We start from the raw sequence: 24,598 nt of genomic DNA, 5'->3' as shown, positions 1-24,598 counted from the left end.
GCAGTAAATCATTAGTGACAGTGTGGTTAGGTTATGGATACTGTCGATCAAAGTAGATACAGAATGGTTAGGATGCCGGCATGGGCTGCCAATCTTAGGACTTTATACAGAGGTGTGTGTATGCAGCTATATTGTTATTCAGGCCTAAAGCTGATAAGTCACCTTGACACAGCAGCTAACAATGACTTCCCAAAAACAGACGGGGGGGATCTGTTTTTTTGCAAAGCATTTTTTTGTTTTTGAGGTAGGGGGTGGGGGCCTAAAAAAAAAAAATCAGTTTTTTGCTTGTTTGCTTCTTTTAACTTTGCAGTGAATAAATTTTTGTGTGCAGGTAATGTGTTATTTTTAAGGTTTTCTTCAAGTTTGTGAAGTAAACCTAAAAAGTTGGAACTAAAACGTTGCTGACATGAGAGCATTTTATGTGAGTGGAAAAAAGAGATGTATAATCTCAATGATAAATATGTTGCGACCGACTGGCGACCTGTCCAGGGTGTACCCCGCCCCGCGCCCAGAACGTTAGCTGGAGATAGACACTTCCTGATCCCACTAAGGGACAAGGGCGTACAGAAAATGGATGGATGGATGAGAAATATGTTGTTAAATAAAGGTTATAAAAAACAAAGCAAAAAAAAAAATCCTACTGTCTGCATCACTGAGACAAAACATCTTAAATTTTCCACCGTCTCTGTGAAGAGATTAAATTTTTGGTTTCTTCTTAAAAATGCAGCATTATGTATGTTCCAGCCATTTTTTTTTTAGCACAATCAAGTAACTATGTTACCTTCAGTTGTTATAAAAATGCAACATACATCAAACAACTGACACCTTAAAATTTTCCTCTGTCTCTTTAAGAAGCCCCTGCTCTTTCCAAAACTCTTCCTTCAGCTCGTCATCACAAGCTGAAATTTTATGAGCGCTGGACTGAGCAGTAGTTTGTGCAATAAGCTGTCAGACCTGCAGTTCCTCCAGGTGTTTGCTAATTGATGCTGCTGCTAGTCTGTTGGAGCTGAGTGGGTCCTCTGTGAAGCAGAGCCTCGGCTCGAGACTACAGCTCAAAGGAGGAGCTTTGAGTAAATATGTGAAACTTTGTATGAGGAAGCATTTAGGCACCCTTCAGTGGCTGCCACGGGAGGTGGAAGATTCAACGATTACTCAAACATGCATGAAAGAATCAAAGCAAAACTCCAGGTATGTTTTTGATGTGGGGAGAAAAGCCTTGTGCGAATAAAACTGTTGCAAAGCCCAAGATCCATGATGTGCAGAAAAATTCTTGTTTGCACAAGACTGATTGTGAACAGCCCTGAAACAAGCATTTCTTTAAATCATACGTCCTTGAGCAAAATAATTAAATACAGTATGTGCCACATGTCCTGCAGATTTTTGCCAAATCAGTTCAGATAAACCTTTACTGTAAGGAGACTGAGAGATACACCAATTTTGTTTTGGCACAAGGGACGAGAGGTGCAAGCTTCAGCATACACTATGACTAAAATGTGCTTTTTAGACCATTAAAAAAGACATAATGCATTTGACCATTAAAAAAGACGTAATGCATTTCATGGCATCCCAAAATGTTGGCCTCCAAGACCAAATGTTTCCCTAATGTAATTATGCCACTATGCCATTAGACTTGCCCAGGATTATGTATTACATCCCATATGGAAAAAAAACAAAACAAAAAACAAAACAAAAAAAACAAAGCAAAGCAAAACAAAAGACTAACAGCAGCACCTGTGATCAATCAGCAGTATAATTTCTGGCACTACCTCAGATCACATTAGTAGGCTACTCTAACAATAAAGCCATTTCTTAATTAGCCTTTAGGACACTATCTTTTTTTAATCTCAGATGAATCATGATCAAAGTCAAAAGACATTAAATAATGAACCCCTCCAGCTGAATTTAAATTCTCCAACAGCTGTTGAAATCGACTCATAGCAAAGTCAATGGTAAGTCAAAGAATGCTCGAGGACTAAACTTCAAAATAAAAGCACAATTATTAGCACCATTCAATAAATTAAGCACTTTAGGAAAAATTGTGCTGATCATTAAGTTATGTCTTATTCAAAGTTTTTATTCTTTTCTAAATTGAAAGATTACTTTGGAGGTTTTTGTGTCTCGACAATATTTGATCATTTCTTTATCAACATCTTATATATTCAAAGTGGTCGATCCTCAGATGAACAGAGAATATTTGAAACCTAATTTGAGATTCATAAAATCTCTATTCTCTTTGAGGCCACTTAAAAGTGTTAGATTAAGTAGCGTCTCCCAGTGGGCCAAAGTCGGTCTCCTTCAGACTCTTTTGGCCAGACAGTCCTGAAAAATTATTTTTTTTATTTTTTTTTACTTAAAAATTAATATCTATAATGACAATGTATTTCTTTATTTATTATGTATATGTTCATATGCATTGACAGACATACACATATATGTCAATGTTTGTCAAAGAAAAACAGAAATTGGTGCACTTTCTTCTCCAAAGTGCACCAATTTAGAACTCCCAACCTTGCATGTCAGCATAAGATAGTGCCCCAAAATGGCCACTGAATATCAGCGGTGAAAGTTTTCTGGATGTGCCTCATTTGATTGAGACCAGCATGAAAAATACAATATAGAGTAACCAAATCTGGATTGAGTACAGTGTTGAAAGATGCCTGTGTCTATCTTTCTGGATCAACTGTTATCTGTATTTTTTTTTAGTTCTTATCATTTCTGTCAGGGCAGTAAGTGCCTGTTTGAGGGAGCGTGGGGTGGACGAAAGAAGAGTTTGCCCAAGCCACTATTCATGGAAAGATTTCGACTGCTACTTTTTTCTGTCATCATCAAGTTTATAACATTGCATACAGAAATGTACCTACTACATGTCTTTTATTGATTAATTAAAATATGTGACAATATTTTCATAAATATAATCGACAATATTTTTTGCTTTGTCTGTGACATTTCCACAATACATAATTGTGATGTAGTCTATAGGTTTTTCTTCCATCAATATTTTTACTTTGGGATTTTCTTCCGGAATTTGATTGGGTAACTGCGCCTGGCTTGGGGGTCCTACTTGCGCGCGACATAACCTCGCGCAGCTGGCGGTGGCTGCTTACATTTTTTTTTTCTCACTTTGTGCTCGAGACTCTACAGCGGAGCGCGGAGCTCGCGCGTGTTGCCACAGGGATCTCAGCTCTGACGGACCTGGCACGAGACAGTTATTTTGTCTCTCTCGCAGACAATATTTAGCTGTTTATTGCAAGTTTTTTTCTTTTTGTTTGTTTGTTTTATTTTCGGGTAACAAAGTGTTCTGTTTGCCTAAAGTGTTTTATGTGTTTGCGCTCAACAGTGAGGTAGACTTGTACTCCCGTAGTTTTTTCTTTTTTTTTCTTGGATTTTTTTTTCTTTTTTTTTTTTTTCTACAGCGTCTTTGCTTGTGATTTATCCCGCGGATGGATGCAGCTGGCGGGGTGGACATTTGAGCCCAGCAGGATCAACCTGTCTTAGGGCATCATGAATTCGCTGGTTCTCCGCAAGTGGATGAGGAATATCTCCCATGAGATGCTGCTGCTGCTCCTGCTGCCGCTGGTGCCGGTTTGGTGTTTTCTGCCTCTGACCGGAGCGGCTCCTTCGCTGACGACCGAACAGCTGGACATGGGGGTGGTAAGTTTTTGCCTTATTTTCCCTGCTTACTAATCAGAAAACAGCGGACTTAGAAGTTTCCCCTCCTTCACAGCTTTTAATTTAATCATTCTCACGTCAACCCGGCTGGTTTGATCCTCTTTCTTATCCAGGGGGGTTCTCTTGAACGTCCACTAAAAGCAATTGCCGCCTTCTCCAAATACTTGCTCTGAATTTTAACACCGCTCTGCAGTCCAATTCACAAAGCAGAGAGACGGTGTAGCATACAGACGGCATGATTAAAAATAAGACCCTTAGACTCCAAAGAACAATCAAGTCATGAAAATAGGCATCAAGTTGTCTTTGATAAATGCATGTATTTGCCTCAGGGACTCCCCTTCCACGTTTCATTTCCTTCTACAGATAGAAAAAAAAAATAATTAAAATGGTCCAGTGGACTGTACAGCAGTCTGTGAGAGAACTGAAAATTCACATAAATAAAGAGAGCACTATTGATTAGAGAAACAGGCAGCTGTTTGAGTTGTGACTTCATCTTTAAAGTGTGTCTGCTTTTTTCTGTTAAATATAGATTGCACCAGAGCTCTTTATTGATTTTAAGGGTTCTAATCTGTCTATGTTAAATATCTATCTATATAATCTGTCTGGACCGGTCTATCATAATTTATCACACCATGTATGGTATACATTGTAGATGTAGACTCATTTGTGTGTGTGTGTGTGTGTAATCTTTCCTATGTAAGGATTTTGATGGAGAGTGCATCAGATCTGAAATGAATCTGAGTATGCAAGAATTTCTTTGAAAATGAGTCAGTTTATGCCTCGTAAAACTAGATTATCTTCAACATTTCCCTCCAACTAGATGCATTTTTTCCACGTTAATGTCTGACTTAAACTTTTCCCTCTCTCATCTATGCTTATTTCTATAAAGATATCTTTACTTGATATTTCCTTCAAGTTTACTCCGTCTGATCCTGCGCGTCCTATGCATTATATTTTTTTTCCGAGTCATCACTTTTATCACACAATGATTTGAACCCAGCTACTTAGAAGAACATGTGAGGAAGTTATGTAATAGGAATACTAGTAATGAGCACAAACTGTACATCCAGCCAGCCTATTACCAACACATTATGATGGTGTGGAATACCCAGAGGCTCTGCTGTTCCTGATGACGAGAAAGCAGACATTGAGACATTATCTGATGCACTTTACCTCCAAACAAATTGTTTCCTGCCTTTCGAAAAGGTTAGTCTGGTCACATCTGATAATGTTTTCACCAAGTGCAAGCTGCATAGCTTTGGACGCAAACTATTAAAGCCTTGATTCAGGGTGATGCTTGAACTGAACAGTTTTCCCTCCCTTTCACTTTTACCTCTATGCTTTGTTTTACTCTCTGGCCTCAACATGACTTTCTGGTTCTGCATCTGAACTTTGAGTCACACAAGCACTTTAGCTACTGACAAAAAAAATAAAAAAATGTTCATTGGAACATTTTTAAAAACAGCTTTCAAGTCAGAGCCACATACTTTTATGTAGCGTAAGGGGATTTTATTACATCCTACCATGTGACCATCAAAGGGTTTTAGCATTTTTTCAAGCAAATAAACTCCTTAAAATGTGCCCCTTTGATTTAATACCCCCAAATAAACTCTGGTGCTACCAGTTGCTTTAAAACGTAGCTATTTTGCAAACACATCTGTTTTTTGAGAAGGCTTTGTAAGTTTGGTAGAGAATAATAAGTCAAGTTTATTTGTGCAACACATTTCTGAAGGCAGTTCAAAGAACCTCATGATAAATATGTGAAAAAAATATAAATAACAGTGGCAAAACAGAGAGAAGTAATACAAAACTGTAATTCAGACTCGAATTAATTTATATTCCAGTTATTATTAACAATTAAAGGCAACTCTAAATAAGGGCTTTTTAACCCAGATTTAAAGTGTCTGTTATGTAAAATTGAATTTTTAAAGCTTTATATTATATTATAATGTCATTCCCTCATCAAAAACATACATAGATGGTTGCTTTGATTATTTCATGCATGTTTGAGAAATCCTTAAATCTCCTTTGGCCACCATTTAGGGGTGCCTAAACGCTTCATCTCACTATTTCCAAAAAGCTCCTTATTTCCCAAACTTCTGTCTCACAGAGCACGCTCCCCCGCACACTCCACACTGGGCTCCACCAGACTAGCAGCAGCAGGAGCAATTAAACACCTGGCGGAAATGCATGGTGTCTGCTGAGCTTAGCATACAAACTGCTTCTTAGTTGAATGCTCCTGCGGAGAGTTGTAAATGAGATGATGACGAACATTTTTGTGGTGACGTGCGGATGTTGATGTTTCAGAAAGAGCAGGAGCTTCTTAAAGAGACAGAGGCCATTTTCAAGGCATCTAATTGCGAAGTCAGATTTATTTTGAGTCATGTTTTTAACATTTGTAACCTAATTGTGCTATAAAAAGGCATCATGTCCCTGGAAAATACAGAAGGGAACTCGGTGTGTCAACAGTTAGTGAACAAACAGGATTTGACAACACCAAGCATGATAAGGTATAGAATTTCAGGGAATTTTAAGGCATTGGTATGTTAAAAAAAAAACTGTATCCCAAATTTTGAACAATTCACCAATCTGTTTTCAGAGAACTGAAAGAGCAGGGCCCTTCCAACTGCTGTCCTCAACAGCTACTGTCCTTCAGAGCTTAAATGCATCGCTGTTCCAACACAATTTAATCTGCATAACTTGATGTCTCACTAAAGACAAAATTCAGCCCTTTTATTCAGATATGTTCAAGTAGGGATGCATCTAATATTAGCAGAAAAGTAGCACTTGCAATCTAGAGATAGAATCGCTTTAAAAGGGTTTGGCACACTTGCAAAACTTACCAAAACATAGAATGCCACCTAAAGCAGGAAAAAAAAAAACCCCGCAGTGACTTGGGTGAGCTGCAGAATAACAACTCTGGTCGTAGAAAACATCAGCGATAATAGTTTTGCTTTTCCAATGAAAGACATGAAGTTGGTGGTAATAATGTGACAAATTGCAAAGATATAAATTAGGGCAATGAATACTTTTGCATACTACTCAATGAAGTGTGTGAAATTATACTTAAGAGAACATTTATTGTTTTTGTTGTATTGAAGTGCATCTGTTTTTCTCAGACACCAGAAAATTGTGTAAATAACTATACAGTTGTAGAGGAGGGTAAAGGCAGCAGGACAAGAAAACGGCAAAAGAGACCCGTGGCTCATCTATGTTCCTGTTTCTATAGTAAAATTAGCAGTTTGTGTGTTTGTATGTATGCTGGATAAAAGCAAGAGAGTGGGAGAAACTCCAAGAGCAAAGGATAAACATTTCAAACAGGAAGTGTTGTGAGCACACAGACACACATAGTTGCCTGTGTGAATGCTCTTGACAATTATCTGTTATATCAACACATTCGGACAGTTTTCAAGCTTTGGACTTGAGAGCTATCCAGGAACTTCAAAGTCTGATCCATCTGATGCAAATGTCTGCGCTCCCTCGCACAGCTCCTCTGAAAAACATCTTGGAAATGTCATTTCTACACAGCTTGCATGAAAGCAGCCAAAGAATAATACTTGACACGGCCGTCTTTGTTCTTTAATTGCTGTTGACTTAAGAGCATCAAGTAGGAGCAGTTAGTAATGGTAAGTCTTGGACAAAAAAGTTGTCCAAAACGTTGTCCAAAACTTTTTTGTCCAAAAAAGTTTGGACAAAAACTTTTTGTCCAAAAAAAGTTTTTGGACAAAAAGTCCAAAAAAGGTGGCTGCAGATGAAAAAGTAGAAGCTCTTTATGCATTTGTTGACCAAACTGTGCAAACCACTCAACTTCACTGCAGCTTTATGTCTGAAAGACTTCAGTCTTGATGTGGAATTTGTGCTTTATTGAACTTTGTGCCCCTATAAATGCAAAATAACATAAGGTAGTTGTTACGTTCACATTTGTTCTACAGACTTGAGGAATATAAGCTTCAGGTGTGCATTTGATGGAACAGAAATGACACCTTTCTTGAATTTCTCTACTTTCCTCTTGAGGAAAAAAAAAAAAAAGCAAAAACATATTTTTATTGCTTTCTGTCACATAAATATGTTACATTTGATATTTTTCATAAGTCCTGTGTGTGCCATTTTTAAAAAAGTTTTATACTTTGATAATTTCTTGCAGTTAAATAATTAAAATGTTTTCCCCATTTCCAACTGTATATACTCTTTTCAACAAAGCTTGAATACAATATATGTTTTTTTACCAATTTTTATAAAAATGAATGTAACATTGTGTTGTATCACAATTGGTGTCACAATCTTGCCAAAATAAAAAGAGAAATGTGCTGCAAAATTATTTCAACTTTATAAACAACAGTTTACACCAGTATGTTTGTTGCTTGCAGCACTTTTATAAGCAAATAAGTGGTTTGAAAACCTTAAAAATATAATTTATTGTGGTAGCATAAACTTGCAGGAAAAAAAAAAAAATCTAATGCAAAATTTGTTTATTTTTGCAATACATAAAGACATATAGTTTCTTTTTTGTGCTTTATAGTTTTTCAAGCTCATCAGAGTGCCACAGACCAAATGTTTTTTTTCTTTTATACCACATCTATGATAACTTGATGTCGGCTTATCTGCTTTGGACAGCTTGAGGCAGCTTCTGATGAAAAGAGAAGATCAGGTACACTTTATCTGCAAACAAAGACCAGCTTTTGAAACTCCCTGTTTTGAGCGGATGGAGTCAACCATTTTTGCTGGCTAAATGCAACACACCCATCTCTGATGGAATGAATTGGTGAGGGTGCTGCTTGGACTGCTGGTTCTGTTGAGATAGAGATTGTCTTGCTGGAAGAAAACATGAATTCCCATGAAACGCAGCCAGGCTGGATTTTTTTCACTGTGCCATACATTTGGGAAAGAAACAAAACAAAAATGGAAGTTGCTTAAAAAGTAGCTGTGTTCTTCTGTGGTTCACCCTAGAAAGCAAAATGCAGGAAACTCTTGAGCCCAGAAACAACAAAGACATGAAAGTGGCTTTCAGGTTTGTTGTTTTGAACCAAGCTTGGCCATTTCTTACATATAACCATGTGGAAGGAAACCTTGCTTGCAAGTCCAGGAGACATCTCATATCTCTATCCTTTGGGTGCTAGAAAATATTTGGGATGCAGTATTTTCTGCTAATAGAAGCCACAGAATGAAGTTCCTTTATAGATGTAAGAAAACGGTGCCTTTTTAGGGTTAATCTCTCACTGCGGAGGTCAGCAGGCTGCAAAGTAAACTTCACTGCTGTGACCTTTTCACCATGATAAATGATTCTTTTTCCATGTGCATTATCATGGCTTACTGGTGCAAATAGGTGCTGATGGCACAAACTTTATTCTTGTTTTCTTAAATGTAAAGCTTGTAGTAAATAATTAGTGTAAAATAGTCTCCTTCAGCACATAAAACTAATGAAATTAAGTAAAAATATGTCATCTTGACTGTTTTTGGACACTTGAAAAACTATGTACCTTTTTTAAAAAAAAAAAAAAAAAGCAGTTTATAAGAATTATTATTTTTAATAACTTCTACTATGGTTTCAAATGGTGATTATTTTGATTGCCTACTAATTTCTCAATACTTCTCCAATTAGTTGGGATGTCGACTGTTTTAATTTCACCTTGAAGCCCCTACATGTCATATCAAATCTAACAGTATTTCAATAAATAAGAAAATTTATACAAATACGTTTTCCCTTTCTTCAATCAGCTCTAATGTGAAATGCAAAGTAAAATCAATCGGAACAGGTTTATTCTTCACCAAATATAGATTTGCTTAATCCTAGAGTGTGATTAGTGGATCCTTTATTTTATTTGTAAAGGAATTAATTTAGTTGGCTTGCAGACCACCTTGGATCAGCTTTAGCACAGCAGCTGCAGGAAGCCTGCTAAAATAGATTACTAAACAACAAGCCCTTTATGTTGTCTCACATAGAATGAAAGGTTTCAGAAGTTATTTGGTTTTAAGGGCTATACAACATGAAAGTGTAGTCTTGATTTGATTTGAATCTGACTGAAAATGAAGGAATTGCAGGCTTTGATCCATTTTTGAGGAAAAGCGATGAGTCAAACTTGATATGATTTTTATTCATTTCAAAAAGTACATCAAATGCATCCTGTTAGATAAAACATTCATGGACTTTTTGTTTTGATGCATCTAATAAAATCGGAAGAAATTTTGATATTTCCAGGATATGATCTGCTAAATAATTCCAATTTAGGGAAAAAAAAAAGCCAAATTCCAATCACCAAGTGACAAATTCATACTTTTAGACTAATTTGTGTATAACAACTCAGTTCAGGTTTGACCAGTATTTAATAATTTGAGCTAAGCTGAACAAAGATAAGTCAGATTTCTTAAGATTTGATATACAAACAAAACCAGGAACAAACCTCCCTGGGGGCATTTGGAGATATTTTCAGATTCTGAAAGTGTGGATTCTAATCTTTCCAATGGTGTCAAACACAGTTAAAAAAAAAAAAATCATCTCTCCACAGCATGACATGTGAGACCCTTTTAAGCTTTGTTCTGTTTTCAAGCATTTCAACATCTAAAGAAACTATCCACTGGAAAAAAATACAAGGCTATGGAATACTTTGTAGCCCATTTCAGTTATAAAACATTTCTGCAATTTTTCAACAGTAAAATATGTTTCTTTGGTACTCGATGTCGTTGACTGGACATTACAGCCATACTGTACCTCACATTTATCAAAGTGATTCTGTACCGAGGCGATTGTGGCTCAGGAGGTAGGAGTTCATCCTGTAACTGGTGGATTACTCCAGAGGAATGATTAGAACCTGGTGAGGTGGTATGTAAAAGTAAAGATTTGAATGGCTGAATGTAGGATAAAGTGCTTGTGGGTCTTCTGTACTAGATAAAGTGCTACACAAGTACAGACAATTTACCATATGTCATCTAATTAAACCTTTTTTGTTCCCTGTGAAAGACAGGAAGGAAATAGGGATATAGCTTTACTTTATTATTTGTTGACCAGTGAGATTTGCCATCACTGTGGGGTCAGACTTGAATCCACTTCACTGAAAGGTCTGTAAAGTGCAGAGATCTTCAGATTGAACACATCGTTTTCTGTCTACAGTGGATATACGTTTGCATGGGTGTGTGCATGCATGTCTGAGTGATGGATGGCCAATCTGAACGTGGAAACAACCACTAAACTGCATATAATTCACCTGACGGCTATCGCTGCAACTTCCAGTCCCATTAAACTCTGCATTCTGCTCGTATGTTGGTGTAGTATATATTGTTTTTGTCTAGTTTGCAACCATGCATTACGTTTTTTGGAGCTCACACGCTTACTTGAGCACATCTCAGGAGTGTTCATTTTACAGCTGCGCAACAATCTAGCTTTATCTATTAGTCATTTGCGATTTAAGTGCTCAAGGGAATTACATCAGCTAAAATTGAATGTGCGCTGTGTTTTGTGCTCATCATATTATGTTTCTCTGGAGGAATATTTTCTCTACTGAAATGTAGCTGACAGCATCTCAGTGGAACTGTTCGCTCACCACACAGAGCTCTCCCTCCAAGAAGAGAGCATGAGCTGACCAGATTAGCAGCTGATAAATTTCCTTAATCACCGTATTTTCAGACGCATGGAGAGTCAAATTGATAGAATCACATCTGAGTAATGATTAGAAACAGGTGAGGTGGTATGAAAAACTAAAGATTTGACAATGTGATTGTTGTCGGTGGGTGTTTGCCAGCTTATTTGGCTGAGAAGTTCATTTTTTATGATTTGATAATAACACTACATACATACAATTAGCACAATACCTATAAAAAAATAAAATTCATTAACTGATGTTTGTGACTTTGCTTTCTAAAAGGGGCATTTAAGCTGGTATCATTGGGAACCTGGTAGATTCTGATGCTTCTCCAGTGCTCCCTGCACACCTTTTTTTAGGTAATAAATTAATTTTAGCGAAACACTTTGCCAGCTCTGAAGGGTAGGGCGACCTTAAATCCTCTCAGCATACTTGGAGTTGCCTCAAGGGCTCCATTGAGGCTACTGAGAAGCACTTTCTGTGTCTGTTTCCCATCATGCTGAGGTGTGGTTCAGTCTGTGTGCTTAAGAATGAGGAACTGGGTGGTAGTGAACTCAATGGAGCTAGATAGAGCAGGATCAATTCCCTCAGGCATCCCTGGGCAGTGGCACTCATGTTTACATTCAATGTTACTGCTACATAAGGGTTTATGAAAATTTATCTGACGGCAGTAACTTGAAATGCCAAGCACCAAGCTCTTATGCAAAAACTATTTGAATAATTCGTAGGACTCCTTCAATCTTAACCAAGACCGCACCATGAGGTCTTTTGCGCTCCCCATTTATGGACTAGGGAACATGAGACCAGCCTTCCAGATTGTCTTCATCGCGCAGAAAAACTTCTGAGGTGAAACTGTGTTGGTTTCATTAGTCCTGGGTGCCACATGGAAAGTAGCAGTGGCAGTTTAAATACAACCTTTGGACCTATGCACCTGCATGCCTTGGCGATCAGACAATGTAAAATATTACTGCCGATGCTGGCTTTATCCCAACACTACAATTTAATCACGTCCACAATAAGCTGGCAGTCCTCCAGGAAATTTATTGCACTCTTTGCTCCAAGCGAAGAGGAATCCAAATAGAATCGCACCAAGCAGCTACAATTAAAGATACAAGCCATGCTCAGGTCCCACGGTGAGAAACGCACATACTTCCCACTTGTGCATGCAGGTTGAGTACAAGAAGACTGAGGGAAGCTGTGAGATTTTTGGCTGCATCTCAAAGACACATTTTTGCAATGCTGTAAAAAGATGTCCAAAAATGTTCACTGTTTTGAATAGACACACCATTGACTCCCCCCCTGCCATTTGGAAAAATGTTAAAGATTTTTGAAAATCTATGCATGTCCAAAAGGACACAAAATCCGAAAATTTAAAAAGGGTGCATTTTTTTCTAGCATTGCTGCGGTTTGCAACCACTTTTTCTGTGTTTCAAATTGTTCTTCCTAGACAAGAAAAGTCCAGATTTCAAAACTGCATAATCTTCCATTTAACCACATTAATGCCATTTTTTTAAACGCCTGTGCTTTCCTAGAACATGCTGGTGTACTTGCCCTCTGCCGTCTCTCCCACACAGGAATAATTTAAGTTTCTGTTGACAGTATGTTTCTTCTTGCTCCCATGGGTCTCAGGGAATGTTAGTAACCTCTCCTATGAATACCAAAAGATGGCCTATTTTCCACCTTGTCAAGCACTTATTATTTGAAGTAAAAAAGTATTTGAAGTAAAAAAGTAAAAAAGTAAAAAAAAAAGAAGGAAATATAAGAAGTCAGCCTTGTGAATAGTGAAAAGTCTTTCAGTAAGGACCAACAGGTCTTGCTTAATCCATTTCTCACTTTTGTTCTGCTGATAGATTTTAATAATTCATAGAACGATTAACGTCAAGAATCTGTAACCACAGGATTTTTCTTCTGCTCTCACACCGCGGCCACTCAATGCCCCCCCGACATCTTATTCTGTCCTGATATTTGATATCCCATTGTAGATTACTATGCAAAAAATCACTTCATTGATATTTTAAGTTGTTGTTTTTTTCTCCAAAAATAAAGTTGTAGCTTCAGATAGACCAAATTAATTTCCTTTATGCATCAATATTCGACCAGCCAAAAAGCAGAAACCCGGGAGGTTTTAGCTAAGGGGAGAAATAGATGCTAATATTTTTATTATTAGTATTATTTCCATTCAGAACAGTAGAAATCAGAATGTTTGAGCTGGCAACCAACAGATCTTCCACTTTCATCAGCATCTCATATTTCTAAAAGTTTTAAAGTTTTCTCATTCATTCTGTGTTTCCATTCTTTTATTTTGCTCTTGCACATCAGATTGCACACTTTCCACCATGCTGCTTACTGTCAAATCATGATTCCTCTGATTGCACCCAGGAGCTCGGGGATAGAAAAGGCTGAAAGCAAAGTCTAGGCACCGATTTGTGCTCTGGAATAACTAGTTGAGAAAAGAAGGTGTCATCTAAACGGCGGGTGCCCAGTTGTAATCTTCAGGGCAAAAGTCCTCCAAGTTTGCAGTGTGTCTCTGCTCCAACACAGCTGATTTAAATGGTGTGTCATAAAGACCTGCAGAGGCCTGCTATTGAAGCATCAGGTGTGTTAAATCAAGGGAAGAATGAAACATGCAGAATCCTGGCTCTTGGGGACTGACTTTGGACACCACTGGGATTCCCTGAGGACGGCTTTATTACTCATGATAGTTTTAAAATGAATAAAAACCATCCAATGGCCATTGGCCGTATTTTTTTTTTTCTGGTTCATTACTTCTCATGAAATTTAATTTTGTGGGTTGGCCCATTCTTAAATGATCTATCTTCTTTAATGTGTCAGCTATAAAACTTGATTTAACTCAACAATTAAAGTAAGTAGTTTTCAAAGTAATCTTAAGAGGAAGGCAGCTATACTATATAGAAATGCAAAAAAAACAAAAACAAAACAAAACTGTAGAACAAATAATTTATCTGTATTTAAATGTATTTATGTATATTTATCAAGTTCAACAATTTTGTCAGGTTAGGAAAAAAAGAAGGCTGAAATTTGTTATTGACAGGAATCCTTTTTTTGTGAGTGCTTCTTTCTTCATGGAGCCGTTTTGTGTTTTGTCCGTGTAAACAGTCTGAAGCTCAGTATCTCTGTGCTACATCCTCTCTTTGTGAAATGCAACAAAAGTAATTCTACTTAAAAACCTGTTCAATTAGGAATTAGATGAACATCTGGAAATGAAATTGTATTTTTTTTGCGTGTGCCCATAAGTAGTCAAATAGTTATTTTATGAGGTAGTCGCACGTTTTTCAGTTTGACTTTTTATTTGCTGATTTGAGCTCATAAATGAAAATGTCCTAATTTCAACTAAAGTATTGAAGAAACATGTTGGAACCAGGAGCAGATGTTTTATCAAACTGGCCTTTTCTGTGTTGTTCACACCTCTTATCCTCATGAAAACCATATTTTTAGTGAAATTTCCATAAAGTGAAATGATAAAAAAAAAACCAAAAAAACACATTTTTTTGTTAGTTTCTGTGTGCACCTGACAAACTGGCACTTTGGCAAATCAATAACATTACATCCTACGCCGTTCCTGCTCACACTGCTTTTTGTATTGAGCATGTGCTACAAACCACCACAATGAAAACATTTTCTACAATTTTTTCAACATCTGACAAGATTCACCTGTACAATGTCAAAATCAAATTTTCCAGTAGAGTTGGATATGTGCACCATTTGAGGTTTTCCTGGTCAGTACTGAATTTTTGATGTCTGACTTGCCAGAACCAAATTTGACTGATTCAGATTTTTTCCAAATGACTGTAACATAAAAGAGAAATACTTTTCTGCGGGTCCTGTCTTTTGAGTCCAACAACAAATAAACACATCGATGCACATGTCCCAACCTTCATCTGATCTTCATCAAAGTTCCTGTTGCTGACCGATGCATTTATGAAGCAGTAAAGGAATACAAAAATACAAACCCATTAGGTTTTTCACTACGTCACCTGTTTTTTGTTTTTGTTTTTTTTTTTCCCATTAGGAGCCAGTTACGATCTCTGCTTACTCATTTGGAACATTCACATTTGAATAAGTAGATTGTGCATTTTGTCATCTGATTAATTGCAGAGATTGTCACCACCTACTGGATCAACACAAATAAAATTGTTTTTAAATTTCACCATCTCATCTGGATTGTTTTGCTGTTGACAAGGAGAAAAAGTGTGTCATTTTTAAAAAAAATCCTTTTTAAATACTTGATGTTGTGATGAAGGTATTAGCAACAGCGGTGCTTCTAGGACAAAAGTGTCCACTCACAGCTCAAAGGTCCTATTTGCATAGTTTGAAACATCAAGGTGCATGCAGATATATTTAACGATGGATAAAAAAGAAGAAAATACATTATTTTTATCCTCATCCAAAGCTTGGATCCTTTTGCTGTTCCATTTTCATCTACCAGTTTGACCTCCCGTCTGCAGAAATGTATCATGGGACTCATATTCAGGACAGGGAGATTATTTCAGGAACAGTCACGTGGGATATGATTTGAATCTCGAGGACGCAATATTTCTCCATAAAGATTGACAGGGAGCAATTGTTCAGCATGTTACACACAGAAGACATTCTCAGCTTTGCTGGAAGGGAGAGCAGACTACTTCAGTCAGCGCACATCTAATCTGTCATCCATAGGCTGTGTTGAGCAGTAAAGTTTCCGAAAGGACGTGCAGGTTCCTGAGAAGACTGTCAGCGTTATTGAGGAGTTCATGATACTCCCAGAAATCAATTCAAAATGGATTTCAAGGGCTCCAAAAGCACATGGTTGCCACTCTGTTGCATGGTGATGTTTTATTTATGTGTGGCACTGCAAGACTTTTGCAATTGGCGTGATTTTCTTTCAGCCAACGATTGCATCAAACCGCAGCTAAAACACAGCAGCATGTCCCTGCATCCCGAATTAACCGTCAGCTGTTCTCATGCTGACTTGGAAAAAACAATAGAATAATTTTCCTAAACGAGTCATCTGGATTTCACAAACGCATCCACAAATGACTGTATATGGGTTTTGGCAGTTTGAGATATGAGAAGCTGTTTGCTGTCATTGAGAACAGGATGTTTTTTTGGGGGGTGTAGTTGTAAACAACAGATGGATATGCTTACTAAATAAATAGACACATGAATCACTTAGATCTGCTTGTTGAAGGCGGCATGTTGTGAGGAGATTTTGTATATCACAGTTTTTATCCATGTTTGCGCATTGTGTAGGTCATTCAACTCTTATGCCCCTAAATAACTCCAATAGAATTTGAATATTAGGATGTAAGAGTTGGATGAATCACTTTGGTCAATTTTTTTCTTCTTTCCAATTTTGTGCAATCACGTGGAAATACAAATAGAAGACAATATATAGAAGATGCTAAAGAAAGATGATATTTTATGAGTGAAATCCTTTATATCTGAATGAACAATTACTGATGAGTGTTTGCAGGAACAGTGGGGAAAAAAACAACAAAAAAAACCCCATTGTGTTCAATTATAATTTTAAAAGAATAATCTGAATCTGCTTAAATTGGTTTCACCAGCTGGAACAAAAACCATGTACCAGTTACAAATTTTCTATGTGAAGTTGCAAGGTGAACATTTGGAGTATTCTGAGGGAAATGGCTTACGGTAAATTTCAGAAATATGTATCTATTGCAAGTAAGGAGCAAAATGACCGTAAACACAGGGCAGTAGTAAAATTTCCCATGTTGATGGTTAAAGCTTCATAAATTGTTGCTGTGGATATGATTCTCTGTGATTTCTTTATGTCACTGTATAATTGGAAACATGTATGGTTAAGTTTTCAGACTCAAGGAAGTAATCACATTTTGGTCTCTCTAATTTAAATAACATAATTACTTTCAGTAACACTGCAACTTTTGCTTATTTATAATAACAAAGTTACTGATTGGAAATGTTTTCTTGCAAAATATGCACTTTGGTTCCTATTTCAACATTTCTTCCAGTACCTTGTTGAAGCACCTTTTGCACCAGTCGTTGTTTCCAGTCATTTTAGGAAGGATCCTATAAACTCGGCACATCTTTCTTCTGAAAGCTTCTCTCATCTTTTTGACAGAAACATTCATCTTTAACCAGATTGGATGGGGAGCATCAGCGCATAGCCCTTTTCAGATCATTTCAGAGATACTCTAAAGAGTTCAGGTTCAGACTCTAACTGGGTCACTCCAGGACTTTCTCAGAGTTTTATTTAGCCCCTTTGGTGTTTTCTTCTTCATGTGCTTCTGGTTGCTGTCTCATTAAAATGTGAACCTTAACCCGAGCCTAAGATGTCGGGAACTTTGGGGGGTGGGAGGGGGAAATCACAGGCTCTTTACAATTGCATACCCAAATGCTACAAAGGCTACATCTATGTTGATGCTTCAAAACATGTCCATTAGATGAAAAAGCAGGTAGTGCAGGACATGAAGAAGAGTCCTGAAAATCAGGCGTAGAGTACTAATTGTGTTTTATTTAGGCACTTCACTTGGCAAATTTAGAAATATAATCCGTCTGAAAATAACAGCTTTGCCAGGAGGATGCCTTTGGGCAATGAATAAAATGGGTGAAAAATTAAACAACACAATTTAAGACAGTTCATAATAATCAAAGTAAATGGTCCAATTTGCTAAAAGTGACCAGGAAACTTAGGGCTGTAGTGATACAATAATCTCACGATACGATACGGTACGATACACGATACTCTGATCACAATGCGATATATACTGCGATATTCAGCAAACGATACAATTCAATACACTCTAAAATCCTCTCTAAAATACACTCTAAAATCCCTCTAAAATCTTTCAATTGTGAAAGATTTTAGAGGGACAGAGTGATTTTGATAACATTTTGTGACTGTTATAGAGTTGGATTGAATTAATTTAACTGAAAACTGATTAAAAGCACCAACTACACAATACCTGGCTCTGGTTGGACATGGACACAGACTTAAAGTCGACAGCTGGACAAAATGAATCAAAGTGGTGAGAGAACATGTTCCTTTTAATTGAAACAGTACAAACTGTAGCTTACCAAGTACCCTGCTCTGAATAGTCTCATACCTTTTTAACCTTGACACTTAACATCTGAAGGAATCACTCTAAGCCTGATGACCTAATCACTCTCCTGGTGAAGCAAGCAGTGAGTGAGCAAGGTGACAGTTGGATGTTACGATACTTGCGGATGAATATCGATTTTTTTCTAGGAAAGAAAATATCGACATATATCGCAAAATCAATATTATTACACAGCCCTACTTCACATGATGATGATGTTGATGACAGATATGCTATAATATTTGGGTAACACTCGCATATGTTTCCATTTAAATACAGTAATGTAAATGTATCGATGGGGAAGTGATTATATCCATATCTCCTCTTAATTACTCCTGTCATCCACTCAGAACAAAGCCAGGTTTCAAGGGTAAAATTACTTACATGGCTGCTTTATCTGAGGAGACGCTGTGTGCTCTTCTTTCAGCCTTTGTAGCATAAAGAAAACACCCTCTCGGTATACTATAGCTTATTACTGTTCTTTTTTTCCGTCATTTCAAGTACAGAGTCTATGAAGAAAGCCTTTTTTCAAATAGCTCTTATCAAATAGCCCGGAGACACAGGAGAAATGAAGAACCTTCTGTGTATTAGAAAGAAGTGTCTTGTTCTTGTGATCCCAATGCTATGTATCATCCGACCCTAGTGGTGATGCATAAGTTTACTCTTCAGTACAGCCTTCGCAGTTGTAAATCTGCTACTGCATACGATTTAAAGCACCACAAACATACAGTGTCATGAAAAAGTATTTATCCTGATACACATTTCTTCAGTTTTTGCTTTTTTGCCACACCGCAATGTCATAGATTAGGAACCTGAATAAATGCAGAAGTTGTCAAATGGCAACTTTGTTGAATAGTGGCGAAAAAGCTATCCAAACCATCCGACCCTGAGGTTAAAAAAATATATATATATATATCAAATATATATATTATATTGATATTGATATTGCTGTTATGCACAATAATTCATATTATGATGTAAATTTCCCTACTGTTTTGACGCTGTGAGAAAAAACTACCACACTTCCTTTTAGCTGGAATAAACGTCTAACAGAACTGGGCTCTTTAAGACTCCTTATCAGCTGCAATCGCCTGAGGGGTTGAGAGAGCAAAAAGGACTTGGTCAGTAAATAAAATCATCTCATTTTCCGTTAAACGATCCTGACAAACAATCCAGTTCATTAAATAGATCAAAACTTAAACATGTCTTTGAATGTGTTAACAAACAGCACGTTCTTAGATTCACTGTGAGTTTTCAGTTCAGCATAAATCAGGTACATATGAGATAATGCGTGAATATCGCGTTAATATTTCGATACAAAAGCACTACCTCTGCCAAGGAACCTGCAGTGTGCTCATTTCATCTCTTGTTTTAGTGTTTTGCATTTAGAACTATTGGTCTTTTCAAACACATGAATATTTTATGTCATGGAGCATCAAAGAAGTGGCATAAATATGTTATACATGACTGACATTGCTGATGTTTTGACCATCAGACTTCTACGGCACAACACTGTCATTGTGATTCAGGATGTCTCATGTCTATGTGGCAGTTGGTCTCTGTAGGTTTTTCAAAAAAAGTTCAACTTCTGAGGAAAATGCAGAGAAGTTCACAACTGATGAATCCCATTTTTCCAGTGTTTTCTGTGTCAGAATAGAAGACAAAATTGGGAGAACAGTGCACCTTTTTTTTATTTTGTTTTTGCTGCAAAAGCCGGCTGTTGTTTTCATGCGAATTAATCAAAGTAAATTGTTGTTCATGATGACAGAGCTCAGTTGCAGCCTTTCTCACGTTGGAGGCTGAAGATTTATTAACATTTCTTTCTTGCTTGCTGTGTTCAGATGGCTGTAGGGGTCTGAACGAACAAGTTTTGTAACGAGAAAGTATGAAGCTGATGCAGACACTGGATAAAGTAACAGCAAGGTAATTGAAGGCAGATGCAGACTGATTAACCGCCATTACTGCTATAACCACAATAAACAATGTGGTTTTGATTTAAATGGTGAAAACGGTTTAATTAAAATGGTTAATCTGCACTTTAAGCCTCATTCTGTCTTTTCTTTCTAACTGCTGCAAGTACTTTGGGCTTGATTGGTTTTGGCAGAGGTGATAGATCCATGTAAACTGCTTGGATGAACATTGTCCGCTTCTTCTCTGAGTTTTTTTTTTTCCAATTCTTTTTTTTCCCAATGTTTTCATTTTAAGAAAACCCCAAATCAGCTCCATGTGGCCTTTCTATTTTCGGCGAGGTGAATCGCTCTCCTCTTGTTATGCACCACATAAAAGTTGTTTGTCTGTGCCAAAAATGCCCATGTAATCATGGTTGCTTCGGGGGATTTACACACTGCAAGAAACTACCAAACATCTTATACATGATTGATTTTATTCTTCCGCCAGATTCTAAGATGATCGAATGTCTAATCTAGGAACTTGACCAATTTGACCCTTCCTGGAATTAGATTTATATCGAAATAAAATCCCTTCCAATCAGCAGTGATAATAAAATGATTAGAGATGACAAGTAGTGGCAAAGTCTACCATAAATATAGCATCTGCTGTACTTGTGCTTACTTCAACATGACTTTTCAAGTGGGCAGGCTGTTGGGACCTTGCTGACATACACTGTTTACATTCACACTATTTTTGTCTCTGGCATACCACAGCAGTCTCCTCACAGTGTTTTTCAAACCAAGTTGTCTTGTTTTTCTTCCTTCAATCTTGGTTTGACTCACTTTCTTCATGGTCTGCTGTGTGTTTGGCATTTGTTGATTGAGAGTTTTACCGCCGCATATTCCTTGTTGGCCTGCTCATTTGGGATGGTCACAGACATCCGGATAGGAACCCGCTGCATATTTATAGTTTTACACATACTACGTTTGTCAGATGTTATATATCTAGTTAAATCTCACTACAAACAAGCAACACCAAAACAGGTTCTGAGATTTATTCAGCGTGAGAATTCAAGGGATTTTAATGGCCCCCTGCCGGATCGGGGTTCCTTAGCGGCACCTTTGTTTACTCATGCCTTCAGGCGGCGCAGGTAGAACTCATCCAAACAACTTTAAGACTGATGCCCTTTGTCTACTTTCACCTCAATCTTAAGTTTATAGGTCATATGTGTTAGTTACAGATGTTAATGGAAAACATTTTTAGAAAACATTATTTCTCTGTTCATATACATATTCACACTGTTACCTAAACTAGGATATATCCCCATATATATCCTAGTTTTTAAACAACTGTCTTGCTGAGAGAGCCAGTAGATTGCATCTCATCTATTCTTAATTTGCTTCCTGATATCAATCCTAGATCAGTGAAAGGCAGTAAAAAGGAAGAAACAACTTTCTTTTAAAAAGGAGAGATGGTGAGTAGAGATAAGTTCAGGTAACTAGCCTCATTTCGTGGCTTAAATAAGGCGAGAATTAAATTTATGAGCAGGCACATTGACTTGTTTCCAGATCCTCCTTCATCTAATTATGTTTGTTCTTTATAAATATAAGATGCGTAACAAAAAAACAAAAGCAACATCACTTAATCCACTGTCAGATTCACGTTACATTATAGATTTACACAGTTTATTTTTATGTTTAAAGTTGTTCATTTTACCAAATGCCAGGTAACTTCTTAAATAGCATTATGTTTTTCAGTTAATAGTAACACTTAGAAATTGTATATTTGCATTCAGCTGTTCTGCTATTGTTTACTATTACAGCGGCAGTGTTTCCTTCCTTTAGTATGATTGTGCTTCAGTTCATCATAATCCTCCGTCAGATGCTGCTCGCTTCGTGGGAAGTATGGCGCACACAGTTCACCATGTGATCTCATGGTCTATCACACTTACCTGAATTACTTAAGCCTGGCTTGACATGGTCACACCTCCAGAGCCTGGTTTGTCAGGATGAACTGATCACATTATGTCAACCCTGGCTTTATCTCTTATCCTGGATTTCTGGATCCCGCTGTGTGAAACAGCCCTCTGCTGTAAGAAAGGGAACAAAAAGAAGAAGGAGAACCCAGTTAACGTCAGCAGTAACCTCTTATGTTGGCGTGTGATTGGTTTGTGATAGGGAATAAGATAGAAGTATATGCTCCAAGTATATAAAATTGTGCTGCTTTGTTATTTGTTTATCCCGTCTTTTCAATAAAAGAAAAGAAAGGTATTACAGGGCTCTGGCCCAGCCAAGCAAAAGCAAAGGCAGAACTCTGCTTTACTTCACGGTCTGAAAATGGCTGCATTGGGGAAAAAAAGTTTTTGTACATGAGAATATAAAAAATCTGTTTCTTCTCTGCGACGCAATGCATAATGCTTTTTATATCACTTATTTTTCCTGAGAAGTGATGGGGACTATTGGGTTTTGGCTGTGAATTAGCAACATTCTGTGCAAAAACATAAAAAAAAAACAAACATAGGCACTTGTCACCTCACAGAAAAGACTGGTTGCATAATTGCTAGTTACATTATCTCACATTTAACGTATTTTGTCTTAATGAGACTATACACATATATGAACACAAACACATTTTACTAGTTTCAAATGTATTGGTCTCCTTTTTAAGAGTGGACCGTTGCATACTAGTGTTAAAGACATTCATGAGTCTAAAAGAATTAGCATCAACTTATTGAGTACTTGACATTTAGTACTCAATATTACGTTATACATTATTCTTATGAGTTAATCCAGTTATAATTTCATCTTAAGTTTTTATTTAAAGCTTATGAACTTTCACCACATGAACCTGTCTGAGCTTCACCCCCATTGATAGATGTTGTTTTCTGCAGGTGCAAGTGAGCCAGACTGTCTCTAGTGTTTATGATTCTTTGTCCTTGGTATAAAAATGATGTGGTCTGACAGACTGTGTCTGTCACAGCTTTTACTTTGACCTGTTCATGAGTGTCTGATTTTGTGAGCTCTCATAACATCCACCTGGTATTAATAAACCTGCCTGAGTGACATTCACCTTAATGCCGTTGAAACCAGAAGCTTACATACACTGAATAAAAATACTGATGCATTTTTTCTTCTCGCTGTCTGAAGTTAAAACAGACTAAACTTGTTTTTGGTCAGTTAGGATTAGTCGTTAAAAATCACAGATGTATTGGTATTGATGTAGTTACTACCTTCCCGTGTTCAAATTGTTCATTTTTGCACTAAACAATGCACTTGAAAGTGTTTAGAGAACCAATTCTTTACAAAACAAAACAAAAAAAAAAAAAGATAGCATCAGCTGGATACTGATGCTATTGGTGATTTATTGTGCATCTCTAGTTTTTAGTAAAATTGGAATTGGCTATGATCAGTGGAATTATATCCAAGCTATAAAACAAATCGGATGCAAATCACTAAAACAGAACTGTCTGTTGAAATTGGGTCCTTAGTGAAAATGTTTGTTTGTTGTCAGGTACTCTGTAGGACTGATAGGGTTGCATGTCAGCCTAAAATTCCCCATCATCCATCTCTGATTTTAGATCTTCTGAAAAGGTCTTAAACGCATCCAGACTCGTTTCTTTCTATGCTCCAGCAGCTATTGCTTAGCACACTTATCACGTTTCAGCACAATTATCTGAATTTGCTTTATTTTAAGTTTTAGGGTGCTATATAATTAACCCTCCGTGCCTTTTGCTTTCAAAACGTGGCTGGAATGCATCTGTAAGTCTGAGTAAAATTAAAAAAGGAAGACGGTGAGACACAGAAGCAATTTGCACAAGTGGAAGACATTCAGAGTTTGTCCAACGTCTGTGAGTAATGTGTTTATTAGAATTGCTATAAAGGCTCGGATACAATAAGCATTAAGGCGTAAAAATGTGTCCTTGCCAGAGAGTCGACTCCCTTTGTCCCATGGCACGGCGCACAGCAACATTAATTTGGAGAGTGACTACTTTCCAGATTGTATCTTGAGATGCGTATTAGCTCAGCAATTTTTCAACGGCTAATTAGATGTTTGCTATGTCTTTTTCTCTCCTCAGCCCATGGGAAAGAAACAAAAAGAGTTATTTCTCAGGATGTCTCTCCCCAAGTAACAATTAAACTAATTAGACATCCTCCACAAAAGAACAAGTAATTTGAAAATCAGTTTTTTTTAAAGCAGCATACTCATGGAAGTTCATGACTAAGAGAGAGAATTGCTAAGCAGCTATTATACACACAAGTAAAACTGATCCCTCTTTGATGTTAATCGAGTGCAAATGTGATCTTAGAGCCTTTGACACTCTCTGAAATGGAAATTGAGAAACGTGATAACCAGTCTGAATTGACAGACGCCTATAGATTTTAA

At 37.1% G+C, this 24,598-nt stretch overlaps 1 protein-coding gene across 1 annotated transcript in view; it reads left to right on the top strand.

The window, feature by feature from the left end:
* Positions 1-3,094: 3,094 nt before the first annotated feature.
* LOC103147430 (matrix metalloproteinase-17-like) overlaps positions 3,095-24,598 on the top strand; it is a 112,809-nt gene continuing 91,305 nt past the window's right edge. The window contains exon 1 of the mRNA XM_007565762.2: positions 3,095-3,651. Coding sequence (XP_007565824.1) covers positions 3,502-3,651 — 150 coding nt within the window. The 5' untranslated portion in view covers positions 3,095-3,501. The remainder of the gene's footprint in view (positions 3,652-24,598) is intronic.

Source organism: Poecilia formosa, unplaced genomic scaffold (assembly GCF_000485575.1).
Source record: "Poecilia formosa unplaced genomic scaffold, Poecilia_formosa-5.1.2 Scaffold6, whole genome shotgun sequence".
Taxonomy (NCBI): domain Eukaryota; kingdom Metazoa; phylum Chordata; class Actinopteri; order Cyprinodontiformes; family Poeciliidae; genus Poecilia; species Poecilia formosa.
The sequence above is the reverse complement of the archived record's forward strand: the minus strand, read 5'-3'. Positions and strand labels throughout refer to the sequence as shown.